The sequence below is a fragment of the Panthera onca genome, chromosome A3, assembly GCF_046562875.1.
Source record: "Panthera onca isolate mPanOnc1 chromosome A3, mPanOnc1 haplotype 2, whole genome shotgun sequence".
NCBI classification, from domain to species: domain Eukaryota; kingdom Metazoa; phylum Chordata; class Mammalia; order Carnivora; family Felidae; genus Panthera; species Panthera onca.
This window is the reverse complement of record NC_138341.1, coordinates 110130891-110152387: the sequence shown is the minus strand read 5'-3', so window position 1 is coordinate 110152387 and position 21497 is coordinate 110130891. Positions and strand designations below refer to the sequence as shown.

At 39.9% G+C, this 21497-nt stretch overlaps 1 protein-coding gene across 5 annotated transcripts in view; it reads left to right on the top strand.

Moving 5' to 3' along the window:
- Positions 1-21497, top strand: part of ATRN (attractin) — a 159916-nt gene that overhangs the window by 115478 nt on the left and 22941 nt on the right. For 4 of the 5 annotated variants that reach the window (XM_060613551.3, XM_060613532.3, XM_060613525.3 and 1 more), the window contains exon 25: positions 13594-13655. In XM_060613551.3, coding sequence (XP_060469534.2) covers positions 13594-13655 — 62 coding nt within the window. Of the gene's footprint in view, positions 1-13593; positions 13656-16953; positions 17915-21497 lie in introns of those variants that run through there. The other variant, XM_060613542.3, reaches the window with a different exon arrangement.

Here is a 21497-nt window from a genome sequence, read left to right as displayed (position 1 = left end):
TCAGATATGCTTCTTTTGGTAACAGTTTTGTTGAGATATAATCCACATACTATACAATTCGCCCCGTGCACCCTTTAGTAGTTTTTAGTATATTCACAGAGTTATGTAACTTTGCCTTCAATCAATTTTAGAGTATTTCATCACCCCAGAAAGAAACCCTCAGTAGCGGTCACTCCCCGTTCCTCCCTCCCCTTAGCCCCTGGCGACCACCAGTCTACTTTCTATCCCTATAGCTTTGCCTGTTCTGGGCATTTCATAATAATGTAATTACATAATATACGGTCCTTTGAGACTGCCTTCTTTCACTTAGCATACTGATTTCAAGATTCATTTATATTTAGTATGTCTGAGTACTTAACTCCATTTTAAGATTGAATGATATTTTATTGTATGGATATACATATACCACATTTTATTTATCCATTCATCTGTTGATGGATACTTGGGTTGTTTTCACTCTTTGGCTATTGTGAGTAATGTCAAATATACTTTTAATGTTTATATTATTGTATAATGATAATGATGGCATATGTACATACCTCCTGGTGTCAGATATCTGTACCTTAAAAGTTTTAAGAATTATAAAGCCATGAAATACATCTAGAACTGAGCGACTTAAAGCATAAGTCTTTCTTTGTTTCAAAGTGGCATTTAAGGTTCTTATACTATCTTGTGATTTTCATTAGGATCATTATTTATTATTCCTTCTTGAAAGCCTCCTCTCTTTCACTTTCCACCTATGGCTTTGGCTGTTTCTTCTTAGTTTTTTAATACCATTGTTCCCTTGGATTTCCTCTGGACCCATTCTCCCTGGATAGTTTCATCGACACCATCTGTGAAAAACACCTATGGCTAGGAAGGGTAAATCTCCATTACTAACAGACCTCTCTCGTGTGACCTCCATATCCAGGACCCAATAGGCTTCCCTTAACATCCACTCACTCCACAGACTTGTAGCCCAAAGCAGCAGTCTTGAATGGATAGGAGGAGCTGTCGGACGCGGGGTGGCAGGATGTGCCCACATTCTTCTGGGAGCCCTGGGAGGAGAGGGGAGTGTCCCATGCCACCTGGGTCTGAGTGAGGATGAGCAGTACCAGGGCTGAGTGTCAGGAACGTGAGGTTGGGGAGTAGGGGTGTTTGGGGTGGGGAAAGGGCATACCCAGTCACTTTCAAGAACAAGCAGGAGTTCACCAGAGGTGAAGTGGCAGCTCTGTGAGCAAGGTGCTGGAGAACTAGGCAGAGGCTGTCATGACGAGACTGGAGGCTTCAGCAGAGGGGTTGAACCCTGACCTGAAAACCACTGGGAATTGTTGATGTGTCATAAGCCAAGAAGTGTCCAAAGATCAGTGTTTTTGAAAGACCCTTTTGGCAGCAGTTGGGAGAATGGTTTGGGGGGAGCTGGGCCTGAGTTGGGAAGTCCAGGTAGAATTCTTACTTGGAAACCCAGGGGAGTGGGTCCATCAGGTGTCCCTCAGATACACCCAGTAGCAACTTTCTTTCCTCATCTGTGCCTCCACGGCTGTAGACTTGTCAAACTTTTCACTCTACAAAGATTTCCTTAAGGGCAAGGAGGATGCCTTATATGTCTGTGTCCTCAGTGTCCTAGCATAGTGTTGATCAGCTGTAGACACTTCACAAACGTGCACTAGATGGATGAATAGTTGTAGGTACGAGAGCTTTCGGGTTGGTATCAGAACTTTGTGGGGTTTTTTGCAACTTTTCTAAAGGTGCTGAGAGCTTTTTCTGATATTGTCAGAATGATTGCCAACCAGTGCTAAGGTGCCAGCTCGGGTTGGAGACCAAGAATTTGTCATCCCAGTATGCACAGTCTGGTGTTACAGGATTGAATTGTTCTAGAAGTTGTCGAAAGTGGTAGAAGAAAAGAAAGGGATGAGGACACAAACATCCTAATTTCACAAAGAGGGGCATTAAGAGATAACTATATGTATTGAAATATTTAAGGATGAAATGATAGGAAACCTGGGATTTGCTTCAAAATAATATGATTGTGGGGAAAGAGGCTAGCATATGGATGAAACAAGACTGACCTTGGGCTGGTCATTATTACAACTGGGTAGTGAGCACACTGGGTTCATTATTCTGTTCTCTCTACTTTTTAAATTTAAAATTTTCCATAATAAAAAAATGCAAAAAAGATCATACAAGTGATAGAAAAAAAGAATAAAGGTCTGAGTGTATTATTTAACCTCCTGAAGGTAGCCACAGCTGGGCCAGCAGCCTGGGCTAGCTGGAACCTAGCACATCTAGGCCAGCTGGGGTGTATCTTGGAACTGACTTTCTTTTACTTTGCAGGAAGTACACAGCATTTTACTAGGGTTTTACCAGTTATTGGCTGCTGTTGGGCAGTCTCTACAACAGTCAGGAGTCTGGGACAAAACCCTGTTTTCCCTCAGTCTAACACACCTCACCCTGGTGAGATGGCAAAGGGAGCCTCCCTGAGAGCTGCTGGGCTCATCTCCAAGCACGGGTGCATCAGAGGCCTGAGATCTCCTCCCTCTGGGCTATGAGGACTGGGAAGCTTCCTTCCAGAGGGCCATGGCCAAATTGCCTCCTGCTTCTGCAACCGTTTGTGTGTAACAGGCACATCTTTTCCCTGTATCCAAGGGTGGTTTATCCGTTCCCTGTCTCTGTTGGCATCCTTCAACACCATCGCCCTCATAACAGTGACACAGAAACTGACAGAGGCCCTAAAAACAATGATGTGACTATACTGGAAGGAGCTGGTGGAGACAATGGCCTAAATCACCTTTGATTATAGTAGGAAAGTCAGTAAGTGGTGCCTAAAATGGCTAAGTCAAGAAATAGCAAATAAAATAAAACAAAACACTAATTAGTGATAAAAAGGTAACCCACAGAAGAACTGAAAAGAAACCTAAATAAAGGTGGGGACCTCTGGAGAGAAACCTTTACAAGAGGAAATAGGGAGCAGGAACCATTGCTTTGCATGATTAGCTCTTTTGTCCTTATAGATATTTCAGCCAGGTACACTATATGTAGTTCTTAATGACTTTGAAATTACTAATGATCATGATAAAATGGAATCAGAATTCTGGAGAGTGGTGGAAGGAGTGGCTGGAAGGACAAGTGGGGAAGAAAGCACAGAGCAGTGTTGAGGTGGGAGGCTGGGAGGGCACGGATGGTGAGTGTTAGCTAATCACATGTCAGGAAGGAGTGGCTCGGTGGTATTAACTTGCTTTGAGGCTCTGAGCAGAGTCTGGGTATACGGTTTCTGTGCCAGCACAAACCAGCATTAGGTGGCTAGTATGTGAGGCCAGTTGATGGGCACTGGGATCCAGTCCAGAGCCCGTGGTCTCAGTATGGAGTTCCAGATAGAACTCCCATTTGTTTTTGTTTTGTTTTTAAGAAAATTATTTTATTTTTGTTTTTAGTGTATATATATAAATATTTATTTATTTTGAGAGAGAGAGGGGGAGAGAGAGTTCGACAAGGGGAGAGACAGAGAGAGAGAGAGAGAGAGAGAGAGAGAGAGAGAAAGAGAATCCCAAGCAGGCCCCACGCTGTCAGCCCAGGAACCGTGAGATCTTGACCTGAACCTAAATTAAGAGTCAGACGCTTAACCAACTGAGCCACCCCAGAATACTTGTTTTTAAAGTTAACTAAAATTAAAAATGGTTTGTTTTCCAGTGAAGTTGTTAACACCCAAAACTATTCACTTCACTATGAAGTTTATAACAAAAGTGGACCTATATTTAATCTTAGCTGATATTTGAATAGTTATATATACACTACACAATGACATCTGTTCTTTTTATCAGAGCATACCCTCCCAATCAGACACACAAATGCAGAAGTAACAGTGTTATTTTCATTTTTTCCTATTCTAGTAAAAGAATCTAATTTCTAGAATTCATAACTCAAAACTGTTCACACAGGTTTATTTTTTTCTTGTTCATGTCTGAAGAAGAGCTTCTTAAGAAATTTACATTTTACAATCTTTGAAATATAAGAAAGTTACAGAATCTGCTGAGTTATATATGCAGCATCTACATTCTTGGAAGTTATTTTTGAAATATAAATTAATCATATATATCCATGTTACACACCCTGCTATTCATACATTCCTTTAAGCAACATTCAAGTATATTTGTGCTTTGTATGTTTACATTACTTTAGAGCCCATTTCTAGTTTTCAGTAAAACTGAAATTGTATATCTATAAAGATTTCTCAAATATTTAATAAGTGCAAAACAACCGTTATGAAAATATAAATCACTGTTACAGCTTTTTGATCTTTCATTTTTATGCATTTCCTGTCATCCGTGTCATTTCCTGTTCTTTCGGGAAGCTGATAAATTTTTATCTCTGCAATCTCAGCTCGGGAAGCTGATAAATTTTTATCTCTGCAATCTCAGCACGGCTGTTCTCTCAGCACAGGATAACAGTCTGTATATTGCAGGTTTTCTGAACACACAGCAGTCACTCGGCCGGCCGTCTCAAGTGTAACAGTGAAATCTGATAGTTTCCAGTTATTTCAACTGTGGGACCACCTTGTTAGCTGCTTCCAAAGAATTTATTAGATTCTGCAGCTCTTCTTTACTTATTTCGACAATACGGTTTGACTTCGCCATTTTCTTTTACATCTAGATTAAAGTTTAAAAGTAGCATTTGTGGGTCACCTGGGTGGCTCAGTATGTTAAGTGCCGGACTTCAGCTCAGGTCACGATCTCACAGTTTGTGGGTTCCAGCCCCACGTCAGGCTCTGTGCTGACAGCTCACAGCCTGGAGCCTGCCTCAGATTCTGTGTCTCCCTCTCTCTCTGCCCCTTCTCATCTTATTCTCTCTCTCTCTCTCTCTCTCTCTCTCTCTCTCTCTCTCTCTCTCTCAAAAATAAATAAACACTAAAAAAATTTTTTTAAGTAGCATTTATAATGTAGCAATCTTGTTACTAGACGATGCAAGCTTTAACTGCCAATCAAAATCCTGTAGCTGTGAGAAGAAATATCAACTATTTCTTGTAACAGAGCCTGCCTGATTTCATCTTTTCCTACTTTTTAAGCATTTCCTGATAGCTTCTTGATGAAATTAATTCAGCTGATTCAACTGCTGAAATACCTCTTCATCAGGTAAATTTTTACCAACTACAGCTTTGAAAAATTTGGTAATATCTTCTAGAACATTCTTCCATTCTGTTGAATCCCAAACACAGCGCGAATCCTGGTAGAGAGGATAAGCTCGGCTACAAATGCTATCAATTATTTTGTGAAGAAGCTGCAGGCCCACCTCTGCTGGAAGCTTCTGCAGCTGCCACAAGGGCATCCAGTGTTCCTTTATTCTTTTTTTGTTTTAATTCCAGTATAGTTAGCATACAGTGTGAATACTAGTTTCGGGTGTATAGTATAGTGATTCGGCAATTCCATACATCACCCAGTGTCCATCACAAATGTACTTCTTAATCCCCATCCCCTGTTTCACATATCCCCCACCCTCCTCCCCTCTGGTAACATCAGTTTTCTGTAGTTAAGAGTCTGTTTTTTGGTTTGTCTCTTTTTTTTTCTTTGTTTTTTTTTTTTTTTCCTTAAATTCCACTAATGAGTGAAATTGCATGGTATTTGACTTTCTCTGACTGACTTCACTTAGCATTACACCTTCTAGATCCATCCATGTTGTTGCAAATGGCAAGATTTAATACAAGAAAACTTTTCTGTGGCACAGCAAAACTCAAGGTGGTAGCAGCAGTAGAGCCCGGTGAGAGTGGTCACAGAGTCTTCCATCTTTGACACAGCTGAGGCCTGGGTTCTTACAGGAGGAGTCCGTTCTCTCCTGACTTCCAGCCTTGCAGTGCCAGAGCTGTGTGGCAAGATTGGCATGGTGAAGCCAGGAGCCCAGATGGCAGCCAAGGCCACTTTGGCCCTCTCAGATCCTGAAGTGAGATCTTCAGCGTCTGCAGAGCCTGTTTGAAGAGCAGAGGGGCCCCGGGCTGGACAGACTCCCAGACCAGTAGGAGGTGAGCCCTGGTGAAGCTGCGGGCCTCAAGAGCCATCGGAGCAGCCCATCAGGATTCTGTCAGGTACATACAGACCTTGGGTTTTCTCAGAGCCCACCAGGTGCTGCCTGGGAGCTAGCAATCTTTACTTCTCAGGATGGCCAGCTGTCCTTTCCCATCCTATACCTTGTGTGTTCATAACAGTGAAGATCACTCATGGTGGAGAAGATAAAGGCAAACTAGAGGTCCTTCCCTCTCTGTTTTCAAACCTTCTGTATTAAACAGTGAGTGGTCTTTCCCTATTAGTTCAGTATTCGTTCGTCCATTCATTCACTTGTTTCCGAATACCTACTTTTCTGGATTGCACATAGTAGATGTAAAATACAAATGTTAGAAAAAGAATCTGTTCTGTGGTAGTTTAATATAAGAAGTGCCTTAGTTTTTTTTAATTTTTAAAAAAATTTTAGAGCACCCTCCCTACCACAGTTGATAAGAAATCCATCCTCAGAGAGCCCCATCCCCTTCTCAGGACTGCAGAAACCTCAGGACTTACTGAACCCAGAGATCTGGGGAAGGCCCTCTGATCTTCATTCACTGACTGCCCTGGCTTCTGGCCGTTAGGTTTGTTTTAAGACAGCTGTCCTCATTCCCATGTGTCTCAGACCTAGGCACTTGAGCACAGAATAATCAGTGAGGCCCCAGAGCCTCCCCAGGCCTACCATGCAGTCACCCTGTATTCCTTGGCCCTTTCAAAACTCTAGAACATCTTCTCCATTCCTTCCATTTCCTGGTCTCAGGGTTTGGGCCATACCTCTCTGTTTCAAAGCACTACCCTCATCCTTCCCCTTTTCCCCACCACACTCCCACCCCTGGAGAAGATCCAAGTTCATTTCTTTGGGGGCCAAACCTTCCAAGTAAAAATGACAAATTTTTTCAGTGTAGTTCCGAAACACTAAAGGAATTGTTCAGGGGAAGGAGCAGGGTAGACTCTTTCCTTTAATTCTTTAGTTCAGTGTTCCCTAAAATACAGTCTTTGGACACCAGCATCAGAATCACCTGGGGAGCTTAAAGCTTCAGGAGTAGAAATGGGATTCACGCTTTGTTGCAAGCTCTCCAGAGTTTGAGAACCATTGTCTAGTTCTTGGAATACGATGGTGTATTTGCCCTCTGGAGGTCAGGGTATCTGCTTCTGTGGGAGGTAGGGAATTGCCTTTTTGTTCTTTATCCTATAGGAATTAGAAAGTCAGAAATTGATACCTTTGTAGACAGAAGAGTACAGGAATCTGTTTTTCCAGGACATCTCTTGCATACACAGCCATCATATAAGGTGGAATATGACTGTCCCATGCCCTGAAAGGGAAGTGGATCAGGCACTGGGAATGTAGAGAAGAGAGAGCCAATCCCCAGTGGAGGAGCAGGTGGCAGAATGAGGAAGGGAGTGTTTGGACCAGGTAGCAAGGGACAGAGGGTGCCCACTGCAGATGGGTGGGCAGGGCATTCTGGTGACGGAAAGACCAAGTTCAGTAGTAGAGCAACCTGAAAACACGTGTTTGGCAGAAACAAAATTACTGCGTGGGAAATGTAGGCCCACCGTGCACTCCCCTAAACCCTGGGGCTAGCTGGGCTTCTGGATTTAGTTTCTCAGATTTATTTAATATGCCCAGAGGGTCCCCTGGGCAAGCACAGCTTAATCAAACTTACTGCCGAAAGTGAAGCAGAAGCAGGTTGTGGAAATGTCAGGGGACATGAATTCTAGGTTTGCTGGAATGTGGGGAGCGATACCTACTAAAGGGAGAAAAGTGATACTGTGAGTTTTATTTACAAATTGTAATGATGTTTTCTTCCTTGTATTAAGTATATTTTATTATAGACAGTCCCCATTTTCTTCAGTGTCAGAAAAGCCACAAGCACTTCAATGTTTGTTTCAATGTCTATTTTGTAATAATTCATGGAAGAAAGTTCTGATTGGAATATTGTCTTAGGTGAAACAAAAGCACGAAAGTGTTTAATTTTACAGTTAACAAATTTTAAATTATGGTTGCAACCATGAGCCAATTCTTAGAAGAAAGAAAACTCAATCAGGTCTTAACTCAGTTTTGGGGGAAGGTGGAGATAGGGTCATTATTTTTCCAGTTACCCTATTCATTTATTCACATATTTATTAAACACTCTTATGTGCCAGTCAGTGCTTTAGGCACTAGAGACATGTAGTCAGCAGCAAGGTCCCTGTCCTCATGGATCTTATTTTCTAATGAAAGAAAAAGACCATAAATAAATGCACATCTAAGAAAACTTGAGCAAGATAAGTAGAGGTGTGGCTTCAGTTGTGCAGATAGATAGTGCCTGGAGATCGGACAGCACGGATGGAGTCCTTCACTTCAGATTTGACTTCACAGCATGATTTAGTAGTCAAGAGCATCACCAATTTTCCCAAGGTCCTCTCTTAATCCTCCCTGGAGCATTTTGAAGGACTTGTGTTTTTACCTTCATACCTCTTCAGTTGATAATCCTGCCAAGTCCTCATTTGCCTGTGGTTTTGTGCGATCAGTTCTCCAACAGCACTTTCAGTAAAATCTAATCTTCCACAAGATCACTTTTGCAATTGGTTTGCATGTCTGATGGTCTGAGTAGCGACAGTGCAATTCATGCTTGTGGTCCCACTGTAATTTTTTTCTATTTAAATTCTAGTTAGTTAACATATAGTGTAATACTGGTTTCAGTAATACAATTAGTGATTCATCCTTACATATAACACCTACTGCTCATCCCCTTTAAGTGTCTCCTTAATGCCCATCACTCATTTGCCCCATCCCCCCCATCCACCTCCCCTCCAGCAACCCTCAGTTTGTTGTCTGTATTTAAGAGTCTCTTATGGTTTGCCTCCTTCTCTGCTTTTATCTTATTTTTCCTTCCCTTCCCCTATGTTCATCTGTTTTGTTTCTTAAATTCCACATATGAGTGAAATCATATATTTGTCTTTCTCTGACTGACTTATTTCACTTAGCATAATACATTCTAGTTCCATCCACTTTGTTGCAAATGGCAAGATTTTATTCTTTTTCATCACTGAGTAATATTCCATGGTGTATATATTCCACATCTTCTTTATCCATTCATCAGTCAATGGACATTTGGGCTCTTTTCATAAGTTGACTGTGGTTGATAGTGCTGCTATAAACATTGGGGTGCATGTGCCCCTTTGAATCAGCATTTTTGTATCCTTTGGATAAATACTTAGTAATGCATTTGCTGGGGCGTAGGGTAGTTCTATTTTTAATTTTTTGAGGAACCTCCATACTGTTTTCCAGAATGGCTGCAACAGTTTGCATTCCCAACAGCAGTGCAAAAGGGTTCCCCTTGCTCTGCATCCTTGCCAACATCTGTTGTTTCTTGAGTTGTTCATTTTAGCCACTCTGGGGGTGCCTGGGTGGCTCACTCGGTTAAGCGGCCGACTTCTGCTCAGATCATGATCTCGCTGTCAGTGAGTTCAAGCCCCGCGTCGGGCTCTGTGCTGACAGCTCAGAGCCTGGAGCCTGTTTCAGATTCTGTGTCTCCCTCTCTCTGACCCTCCCCCATTCATGCTCTGTCTCTCTCTGTCTCAAAAATAAATAAACGTTAAAAAAAATTTTTTTTAGCCACTCTGACAGGTGTGAAGTAGTATTTCATTGTGGCTTTGATTTGTATTTCCCTGATGATGAGTGATGTTGAGCATCTTTTCATGTGTCTGTCTTCTGAATGTCTTCTTTGGAAAAGTGTCTATCCATGTCTTCTGCCCATTTCTTCACTGGATTATTTGTTTTTTGGGTGTTGAGTTTGATAAGCTCTTTGTCGATTTTGGATACTAACCCTTCATCCCATATGTCCTTTGCAGATAACTTCTCCTATTCTATCAGTTGCCTTTTAGTTTTGTTGATTGTTTCCTGTGCAGAAGCTTTTTATCTTGATGAAGTCCCAGTAGTTCATTTTGGCTTTTGTTTCCCTTGTCTGCAGAGACATGTCTAGTAAGAAGTTGCTGTGGCTGAGGTCAAAAAGGTTGCTCTCTGTGTTCTCTTACAGGATTTTGATGGTTTCCTGTCTTATATTTAGGTCTTTCATCCATTTGAATTTATTTTTGTGTGTGGTGTAAAAAAGTAGTTCAGTTTCATTCTTCTGCATGTTGCTGTCCAGTTTTCCTAGCACCATTTGCTGAAGAGACTGTCTTTTTTCCATTGGATATTCTTCCCTGCTTTGTTGAAGAATAGTTGGCCATACATATGTGGACCCTTTTCTGGGTTCTCTATTCTGCTGCATTGATCTGTGTGTCTGTTTTTGTGCCAGCATCATATTTGATGGTTACAACTTTGTAATACAGCTTGAAGTCTGGAATTGTGATGCCTCCATCTTTGGTTTTCTTTTTCAACATTGGCTATTTGGGGTCTTTTCTGGTTCCAGTTTTAGAATTGTTTGTTTTGGCTCTGTGAAGAATGCTGGTGTTATTTTGATAGGGATTGCCTGGTGTAATTTTGAATTGTGTTTCCCCTTCTCTCTCAGAAGTTTTCAGTTTGGACAATAAGTTCATCACCCTGTCAATCAAAGCTTAATCCACAAAGACTGACATGGTAGGTGCGGTGTTGAGCAAGAATAGATGTTTCTAAATGGTCAGTCTGTTCATAAACACTTTTATGTTAGGACTTTTTTTTCCCCCTACAAAACCTTTGTAATACATAACAAAAGAGATTGCCTTAATGTGAGTCTTGGGTAGCAGCCACGCTGGCAACCAATTTATATTGGTTCGTTGTGGTTTTGAATTAGACATGAATGTGGTGTTTCCCTACTTCACCAAGAAGTCAGCTGTGATCGCAGCACTGAGGAGTGTTTTGTGGCACAAGGGGCACAGACATCTGGTAGTCCTCAGAGGGTACTATTCGCATCCGTGCTTCCTGGCACCTGACAGTGGGGAAAGCATCTCAGGATCACTTTAAGTCTAAACAATGAGGACATACTAATGCTTTAAAAGATGAAAGTCTATAAACAGAATTGGTTGGACTGGAATCTGTTACCTTCTCCTTCTTTATATGCTGTAACCTGGAGTCCTCATTCCTCAAGATTGAATAACCTTGTTTAAACAATTGTTCTTCTCCAGCTTATTAAAGAGCTTTTGTGCAAGGGTGGTGGCCATATTCTCAAAGGATCTTACTTGTGACTGGTTACTGTTAGAAAATGAAGTAAAAGCAAAGAATGTGGGTTTCTCCTTACCTGTGGCATAAAATCTATGTATCTTTGTATTTCTGATTATATGGTGGCTAGAGAGAGGACACAAAAACTGAAAATTCTATTCCCCATAATGTCCTATAGCCTGAATAGGTAGTGTTGGAACTTTATTTATGGAATGTCTAAAAGAAAACAAGACCATCAGAAAAGGCAAACATTGGAAACCTCCTCTGCCTCTTTGAGTCTGGTTGTAAAAATAGCACAAAGCCAACAGTACAAGAGGGTTCCCATTTCTCCACATCCTCTCCAGCATCTGTAGTCCCCTGATTTGTTCATTTTGGCCACTCTGACTGGCGTGAGGTGGTATCTGGGTGCGGTTTTGATTTGTATTTCCCTGATGAGGAGCGACGTTGAGCATCTTTTCATGTGCCTGTTGGCCATCTGGATGTCTTCTTTAGAGAAGTGTCTATTCATGTCTTCTGCCCATTTCTTCACTGGATTATTTGTTTTTCAGGTGTGGAGTTTGGTGAGTTCTTTATAGTGTGGAGGTTCCTCAAAAAATTAAAAACAGATCTAGCCTATGACCCAGCAATAGTACTGCTAGGAATTTACCCAAGGGATATGGGAGTGCTGATGCATAGGGGCACTTGTTTCTAGCAACACTTTCAACGATAGCCAAATTATGGAAAGAGCCTAAATGTCCATCAACTGGTGAATGGATAAAGAAGTTGTGGTTTATACGTACAACGGAATACTACTACTTGGCAATGAGAAAGAATGAAATATGGCCTTTTGTAGCAACATGGATGGAACTGGAGAGTGTTATGCTAAGTGAAATAAGTCATACAGAGAAAGATAGATGCCATATGTTTTCACTCTTATGTAGATCCTGAGAAACTTAACAGAAGACCCGAGAAACTGTTAAGAAGAAGAAGGGGGAAAAAAAGTTACAGAGAGGGAAGGAGGCAAACCATAAGAGACTCTTAAAAACTGAGAATAAACTGAGGGTTGGTGGGGGGTGGGAGGGAGGGGAAAATGGGTTATGGGCATTGAGGAGGGCACCTGTTGGGATGAGCACTGGGTGTTATATGGAAACCAATTTGACAATAAATTTCATATTAAAAAAATAAAAATTGAAAAAAAAAAAAAAAAGCACAAAACCTTGAATTGTCCCAGTGCTGGGACTTTTCTTTCATTACCATAGGATGGAAGCTGTTGTCTGACAAAGAGAGTTGGGTGGGATTAGAAAAAGAAGCCGCTAATCATTTACTTCTCTGATTCCTGTCATATTTATTGTCTGTGCTGGAGCAGTAATCACCTTAGTCAATAATTGTTTTACTTACAGTACCATTGTCTCTCCAAGGAGGGCTATGTTCTCTTTAAATAAGCGGGGAAGAGGCGCCTGGGTGGCTGAGTCACTTCAGCATCCGACTTTGGCTCAAGTCATGATCTAGCGGTTCATGGGTTGAGCCCCACGTCAGGCTCTGTACTGACAGCCTGCTTCAGATACAGTGTTTCCTCTGTCTCTGCCCCTCCCTTGCTTGCACTCTGTCTCTCTCTCAAAAATAAACATTAAGAAAAATTCATAAAAAATTTAAAAAGCAGGGAATATGCCATAACATCTGGCTAGTACTATGAGTATTATACCTAATAATGACACAGTTATCATACTTAGTAATAAATCCTGACATGCTTATTTTTTTCATGTTCTAATATCTCTGAAATCACGATGCATCTTAGTCAATGATTTTTAAAGCATTTTGTCATAGTATAATTGACAATGTTTTTTCTTAATTATATACAAAATAATGCCTGTTTCAGTCAGTGGTGTCTTCGATGAACTACATTAGGGACTTTTTTATATTCTTTGCATAAAAACTATTAACCGTGTACTAAAATTATTTAGGTTCCAACTGGTGTTATATTGATTGTCAGATGATACTTAATGTAGTAAAACTTGAGATACGGGTTTTTTTTGAAAGGACACTATCCTGAGTGAGTATTCGCTGAGCATGTAAGTATCAAAGGGATGAAGGGCACAGAAGAAGCTCCTGACCTCGAGGTAGATCCAAGAACTTGAACTCAAAGCAAACAAGGAGAGCATTTTGTCCAGAGGAAGGCAGAGGAGGTAGCAAGCAAACTGGCTTGCCTGGCATTGGGGTTTTCATGTTGGGGGTCTGAGAGGTCTTCAAGGTCACACTGAAAGGACTTAGATCTGATGTCAAGAGCAGAAAGGCTGGCACTCTGGGAGTTCGCGTTGAGGCTTCAGAATATTACCTCTGGGTTGGCAGTTAAGCCAGAAAAGAAACTAAAGGGTTAAAGAACTCTTCCTGAGCATTTCAAGTGTGTCTTTTAGCTTAACCCTTGAACCAGGAAGGCCGAGTTGATGGTGCTGCTCAGTAGTCTACCTCCTCACGCTGCCTGTTTCTCCCTCACAGATCGCCTTCTCCCAGCACAGCAATTTTATGGACCTGGTACAGTTCTTCGTGACTTTCTTCAGGTAATTTCACTTCTACAAACCATATCCTCTCTTTTGATTCAGGTACTTAATCCCATTAATTATCAGCTCATAAAAGATAAATGAATAATCTGGTGTGGGCAAAACAGATCCAACTAACTTAATAGGCCTTTTTGAGAAGTTACATGTTGGTTGCAATAATGTAAATTCAGTGTAATCTGATGAATGAAAACATTTGCTTTGTATGTTCTGGCTTTTGGGAGCCGCTTTTCATGTATTCTATACTAAAATGTAGATAATTTGGACCTTCATATGGGGAGAATTTGGGGTTGAAACAATCAATAATGATTACTAGTGTGTGCTACCAATATGCTTCTTCTTGTTCAGGGATGATTCAGGTGATTATCCAGAGTTTTTAAGCTAAAAGTAACTTGTTACTTCTTGGGATTCTTTTATTTTTAACTTTGTTTTTATGAAATACTGTATACACATAATTGAAAAATGCACATGCTCCAGATCTCATAAGAGAAAGTAGCAGCATCCTGCCCCACACCTTCCCATCCCTTACTTCCCTCCAGTTTAAATTGTCGTAAGGATATTTAACTTCTCCATGCTTACACTATTTCTTGATTTTCCAGTTCAGTCTATCTTTCGATGTCCCACTATAGATGAGGATTCATTATCGCATGTAACCTCACTCAACAACTCCCCACATACCACGAGTGCGAAATCCCCTGCCTTCCCCCTCATGTCATATAGTTACATCACAATGTTTGGCTAAATCAGTGCTCCCGTTTTTGTTGTTATAACTGTAAAACCCCTATTCACAGCTGGGTTGAACTATGATTATACCTCCCCGTTTTTTGGATGGGGGAATCACTCTTTGTTTATCGTAACCTGGGTTTTTCATCGTTTGGTTTTCTATGTAACTAGCCCTGATTTGGTTTTCTGTGTAACTAGAACTGAAAAATCTGTCTGTGGTCAGACATAAGCAGGTGTAGTCTCCTGGTTTCAGTTTCTCTTGGAGATGTCTGTCCTGGAGCCCTCCAGCCTGCTGCCCTGGGTGCGCTAGCTCTGGAGGCCTGCTGCACGATTACCATCTTGGGAACTTCTTCAGCCTTCCTCTTGTGTTGAAATCTCTGTTTCCAGGATCTCCTGTCATTATCTCCCTATTTATTTCCTCCTTTTACTGGGGCACGTTCTCCAGGAGTTTTGAGAAAAGTTGCAGGGCAGGTAACTTTTCTGTAACTTTCTCTGTCTGAAAATGTTCTAATTTTACCTTCATGTTTGATCAAAAGTTTGAATGCAGAATTCTAGGCTGGAAACTATTTTCCATTAGAATTTAGAAGACGTTAATGCTGTTTTTTCTAGCTCCCAGTATTAATATTGAGAAGGCTAATGCCATTATAATTCCCAGTCCTTGTATGAAATCTATTTTTAAGTATACTATAAAATTACAGAAACACTTATAGAGCAGGTGTCCAGCTCAATAAATTATCACCAATTAAACATGCACTTTAGAATCTTCCCGTGTTATCAGTCACAGCCCCTTCATTCTTCCCCCAAAATAACTACTCACCTGACTTCTAAAGCCATGTATTGGATTTGTCCATTTAAAAATTTTACAGAAGGGGTGCCTGGGTGGCTCAGTCAGTTAAGCATCCAACTCTTGATTTTGGCTCAGGTCATAATCTCATTATTGATGAGTTTGAGCTCCACATAAAGCTCTGCATTGTCAGTGCTTGAGATTCTGTCTCCCTCTCTCTCTGCCCCTACCAATAAACTTGAAAATTTTAAAAAATAAAAATTTTCATAAAATCACTGCAGAATTTTTAAAACAATTTGAATGATCAAGATGCATTTAAAGTTGTACTTAGAAGGTATGGCTTTAAATCTGTGGTTCTCAACCTTGGTTACACAGTAGAATCACTTGGGAAGCTTTTGATGCCCGTGCCACATCTCAGACCAGTCATGTCAGAATCTCTGGGGATGGGACTTAAGCATTTGAAAGCTCCCCGGTGATTGCAGTGTGCAGCTAAGGTTGAAGATCACTGCTTTATAAAAAGCACATATTGGAAAAGGAAAAAAGCTTTCTCAGTAAGTCAGAAAAAGAACTAATTAAACCTAAAGAAAGTAGAAGGAAGCAGTATAAATAGAGTAAAATTAATGTTACAGGGGAAGAAGTACAGTAGAGAGAATTGAAAGAACCACAAAGTTGGATCTTTGAAAATAATAATACTGATAATCCCTTGGCAAGATTGACCAAGAAAAAAAGAGAGAAGGTATAAATAATGTCAAAAATTTAAAAGGAAGCATTACTCCAAATGCTGCAGACATTTTTTTCCTCCATAAGAGTATTTTATGAGCAACTTTATGCAAATAAGTTTGAAAATTGAACAAATGGAATGGAACAGTTAAAAAAACAAAATTATCTACAACTTACTGAAATTGATACAGAATAGGAACTTGAATATTGGATAGCCCTATATCTGTTTAAAAACAATACATAACTTAAAATTTTCCCACAAAGGTAACTCCAGGCCCAGGTGGCTTCATTGGTAATTTATAACGTTTTAAGGAAGAAATAATATCATTATTAACCAAATCTTCTAGAGAACCGAAAAGGAAGGAATACATCCCAATTTATTTTATGAATTTAGCACAACCTGACAAGAATATTATGAGAATGGAATTTACAAGCCAATCTCACTCAGGAATGAAGCAGCAAAAATCCACTATGACCCAGTTGAGTTCATTCCAGGAATTGCAAAGTTGATTTAGCATCAGAAAAATCAATCCATGTAATTAACATTAATTGCATAATAAGGGAGGAGAATAATAAGATCATCTTAATCAGTGGGGGAAAGCATTTGATAAAATTTGATATCATTCATTAAAAAACTTTTAGGAAACTCAGAATAGAAAAAAACTTCTTTAAATTTGATAAAGGACCAATGTATAAAGCCAACAGCAAACCACATTCTTAATGGAAAAACATTAGAAACTTTCTCTTCAAGTTGGGAACAAGACAGATTCTACTTACCAATTACTTCATTCGACATTGTGACAAAGGTTCTAGCCGATACAGTAAGAGAAGAAAAATAAAATACGTAAGAATTGAAAAAGAAAAATCATCACACTTGCAACATGATTATGGGAGGAATTCAAAAGAATTTGCATAAAAAATGTTAGAATTAGTAGGTGAATTCAGCAAAGTAGCTAGACACAAGGGCAGTATTAAAAAATCAGTTTTATGTCGTTCAGAGGTGTACATCTTTTGCAGCTCTTATTGGTAAAGGCAGATGCTGTCATGAAAACCATATAATTATATTTCCCATAGTAAGCCATGGGGTGCCCTCCCCTTTCTACCATGAAAGGAGAAATCCCTTCCCAAGTGATGTTGGAACGCAGATGGCCTCACATCAAGATTCATCCACATTCTGATGGGTCCCCTTCTGCCTGCTGTAAACTGTACCCTTTAGTTTCTGGATGACGATGACATCTCCACCAAGAAGTAACCGTTGCAGCCCTCTAATCTTGGAGGGAGATAAAAGAATCTAATAAAAGCCTTCAGTGTTTCTGGGGAAAAAATCAATTATATTTCTACATTTCACCAATAAAAATGAAATTTGTATATTTGTATTACTTCAGTTAATAAATTGCTCAAAATTACAGCATAACAAGATCAAGAATTACCAAGAAAAAATGGAGAGGGTGGGGAGACCGTCCACTGGCCCTCCCAGATAGTAAACATTTTGTCAAGCTACAGTAGTCAGTGTGGCACTGGCACAAAATCAGATTAACCAGTGGAATATATACATAACGACCAAAATAGATAAAGTTTAAAAGGTTCCGATTTGTTTTAAGTGATAAAAAGCTAAATAGAAATAAAAAGTAGATAGTAATAAACAAGAAGGTAAAAGATCAGTATAGACTGAACAGTCACTTGTCACATGTAGCTCACAAGCACTTGAAATGTAGCTGGTGTGACTAAGAAACTGACTTTTTCATTTTAACTAATTTAAATATAATTTAAAAACTGCTACTTGATTCAGTTAATAGAGAACTTTTAAGTATGTTTAGAACAACCTGGATATGTGAATCTACTTTTTCACTTGTGGATTTTAGGAAATTTAAATACAGATGAAATATTTTCTGGTAAAAATTTAGTGTTCAAATTGAGATGTGCTTATTAGTATTAAATACACACTGGATTTTGAAGACTTAGAATATAAAATGTCTCAATTTTTATACTGGTCACATGTTCAAATGATGTTTTGGCAATCTTGGGTTAAATAAAACTATTTTATTAAAATTAATTTCACCTGTTTCTTTTTACTTTCTAATGTGGCTACTAGAACTTTTATAATTACATATGTGGCTCACATTAAATTTCTTTTTTTTTTTTTTTTTTTTTTTTTAAATTTTTTTTTTCAACGTTTTTTATTTATTTTTGGGACAGAGAGAGACATAGCATGAACGGGGGAGGGGCAGAGAGAGAGGGAGACACAGAATCGGAAACAGGCTCCAGGCTCCGAGCCATCAGCCCAGAGCCTGACGCGGGGCTCGAACTCATGGACCGTGAGATCGTGACCTGGCTGAAGTCGGACGCTCAACCGACTGCGCCACCCAGGCGCCCCTCACATTAAATTTCTATTGAACAACAATGATCTAGATAATGTAAAGGGAAAAATTGGTAGGGACGACATAAAAAGATACGATAAAATAATGCTAAACTAATCCAAGTATTTGAAAACAAAATATTAAGTCTTCATTCAGACTTTTTAAAGTAGAAAATCAGCATACACATAATTCTCTTATAAAACATCAAAAGTAGTTTATGTTCGTAGTAAAACTTCAAACGACATAAAAATTAAAATTCAAACTTCTCCTAATTCTACTTTTAAGAAATTATCACTGTTAATATTTTGATGCATGTGTTTCCACAGTTTTTTCTCTGTATATATGCTGCACATAAGTTCTGTTTTTTTCTGATTCTTTGGTTTATAAAGTGGGTTCCCTGCTTACATGTTCTATAACTTGTCTTTTTACGCCATGTTTTATGGTTAACTTTCCCATGTGGAGATTCACTTCATTTCTAAACAGCTTTTCTCATAGTACAAGTACCATATTTTGTTTAACCAGTCCTCTTTTGACTGACTCTTAGATTGTCTTCAATTTTGTTACATATACCTTTACGTTTTTCTATGAAGATCTCTCTGGGATAGCTTTTATGTCCCTATAATTGCTGCATCAAAATGCAAAAACACTGCCATGGGCCCTCAACAGTGGCATGAATTTACACTCCTACAGCAGGAATATAATTTGTCTTATGGCCTCTTCCTCTTACTATGTCTTAGCAACACTAAAAATTGCCATTGTTTTTAATTCGCCAGTCTGAGAGGTATCACTGGTATCTTAAATTTGGATGTCTTTAATTATGAGTGATGCTTACTGATCTCTTATAGTTCTTGTTTTGAATTACCTGTCCCTATCCTTTGTTTTTATTCCTATCGGGATATTTGCCTTTTTTGTACTAAAATTTAGGACCTTGTTTTATTTTGCAACTATTAACAGGTGTGTGTGCTCAGTTGTTTGTCTTTGAACCCCATTTATGGTGTTTTCCACGAAGCAGACCTCTCTGTCCTTCCCTGTTTTCTTCATGGGTATTTTCCCTGTTGTCTTTTCATGTTTAGGTGTTCCTATATCCGTGTGGAATCTATTTGATTACAGCTTTACTATACTCTGCAGTAGGAGTGCCAGTGAATCAAGGCAAGATATTAATTGCTTCGGCTCCAGGGACCACACCATCCACTAGGCCCGGGACTCACTCTCTGTGTTACTCCCTTTTTCAGTAAATACTCAGCACAGTTCATTGGAGCTGAGTGGGCACCACAGAACCTCTCTCCTAAATGTTGCAATGCTAGCGGTATGGAGTGCTGGAAATTTGATGAAACGACCTCCCATTCACAAGAAAATCTCTTCATTCCACAGAAGTAGAGATTCCAAAAGGAAACTGCCTTCTAATGTTACCACAGGAAAAATCAAAATCCCAAGATCTCCTCCCACCCCTCCCAGTAGTTTTTTTACTCTGTTTAGTGGCAGGCAGGTAGGGTCACTGACCTGAGCCACCTTCTGTGGTCCTTCAAGAGTGGGGCCGAAGCATCATTCTATATTCTTGCAAATTCAGTATTTCATCAATCTTTGCCCTGTGACTTCCACCAGCTTATGAGCCTCTCCAAGATAGCTGTCATTTCCTTCCTTTTTGGCCACATGAGCTGCAGGGCCTGGAGGGGTGGTAGACTTATCTGGGTCTCCTCTGCATTTGTCTCAAAGGTATTTACCTGATCCCACTGACCTGTCATAGTCTTAACCCTTCAGAACCCAACCCAATTGCCTATTCCATGAGTCTTCTCCTGATATACTCATCCCAAAGTCCATCCCCTTTGGGACTCTTATGATAGTACTTAATCACCCTTCAATGCATTTATTTACCAGGCTGGAGCTTAAGAACGACTCATACATAGCTGAACCTATAATTTGACATGCAAAGATGAACAGGGCCAATTAGAGGCCTCTCCTACAGGTTTTAAATTGGGTTTGAGAGCCTGAAACAGTTACATGTCTCACAGCCCTAGCTGTACCTTAGAACACCCTGGGAAACTTAAAAAGCACTAGGAGCCGCCTGGGCCCCATGCCCCAGAGATGCCAATTCCTTGGTCTCTTAGGGCCCTGATCCTTGTGATATTTCAAAGGCTCTCTCGTGATTCTTATGTTCAGTTGGCATTGAGAAACCCTAAGTTAGCTGAAAATTCTGTGAATTCAGGGCCTGGGGCAGTATTAATCCATCCACACGCAAGCTAAAGCATGGGAGGTCAGATGGGAAGGAAGGTTGTGTAGCCACTGAAGGGGATGGGACCACGGCCTCAGCTCCTGGCAGCTTCATGAGTCCAGTCCCTACAAGAGCTGTCTGCTGTGATGCTCTCGGTGAGCCCTGTAACAGCCTGCACAGCCATCCGGTGGCCTCCAAAGTAGCAATTATCTGGGATTTAAATTCTAGATTGTAGTCATTTTAGGTTCTGTAGGAACAATTTTTGTAAGTTTTACCATTTTTTTTCTCACACCATCTTATGTGTCCCATGCCTTTCCCTTTGTTGGATGTTGTTGTTCTGCAGGACTGTATGAGTAATTCAGAAAGGACCTGAGAAGGAATTTGATACGGGGCGAGGAGGAGGGGCTTTCAGACTGAGGACTGGAGTCTTGAGTTTTGCAGTGTTGTCTTCTCTTTGCTTGTTTCTACTCCTTTCATCCTTTTGCTTGAATTCTAGAATTCTCTGTTAGATTAATGAGGAAGATTCTGGATCTGTCCTTTATATTTCTTAACTGAACTCACTTATTCTTTCATTTTCCTTTTGCACTGCATTCTATGTGAGCTCCACAGCAGTATTTTCCAGCTCATTAATGTAATCCAAAGTTGGGTCCATTTCCTTTGTTGAGTCCATCTGATAAGTTTTTTTTTTAACTTTTGCATTTTATTTCTAATATATTTTTCCTTATGGCCTGTTTCACTGTGAATGTAGCTTCTTCTCATGTTCCTTTGTGAGATTAATATTTTATTTTATATTTTATTTTATTTTATTTTATTTTATTTTATTTTATTTTGAAGTCTTATTTTGTGCTATTATTAATAACTCTCCTCGGATGTTTGGGTTTTGTTGCTGTTGTTTGATGCCTCTCTTTCACAGTATTGGTTTCCTCAAAATGTCTGATTTGGGGATGTGTTGAAGACTGCCATTTGTCTGTGTGTGGATGCTATTTCTGTGTGTCCCATCCTCCAGGATGCTGTTTCTGTGTGTCACATCCTCTAGTGAGTGTGGAGTAGGG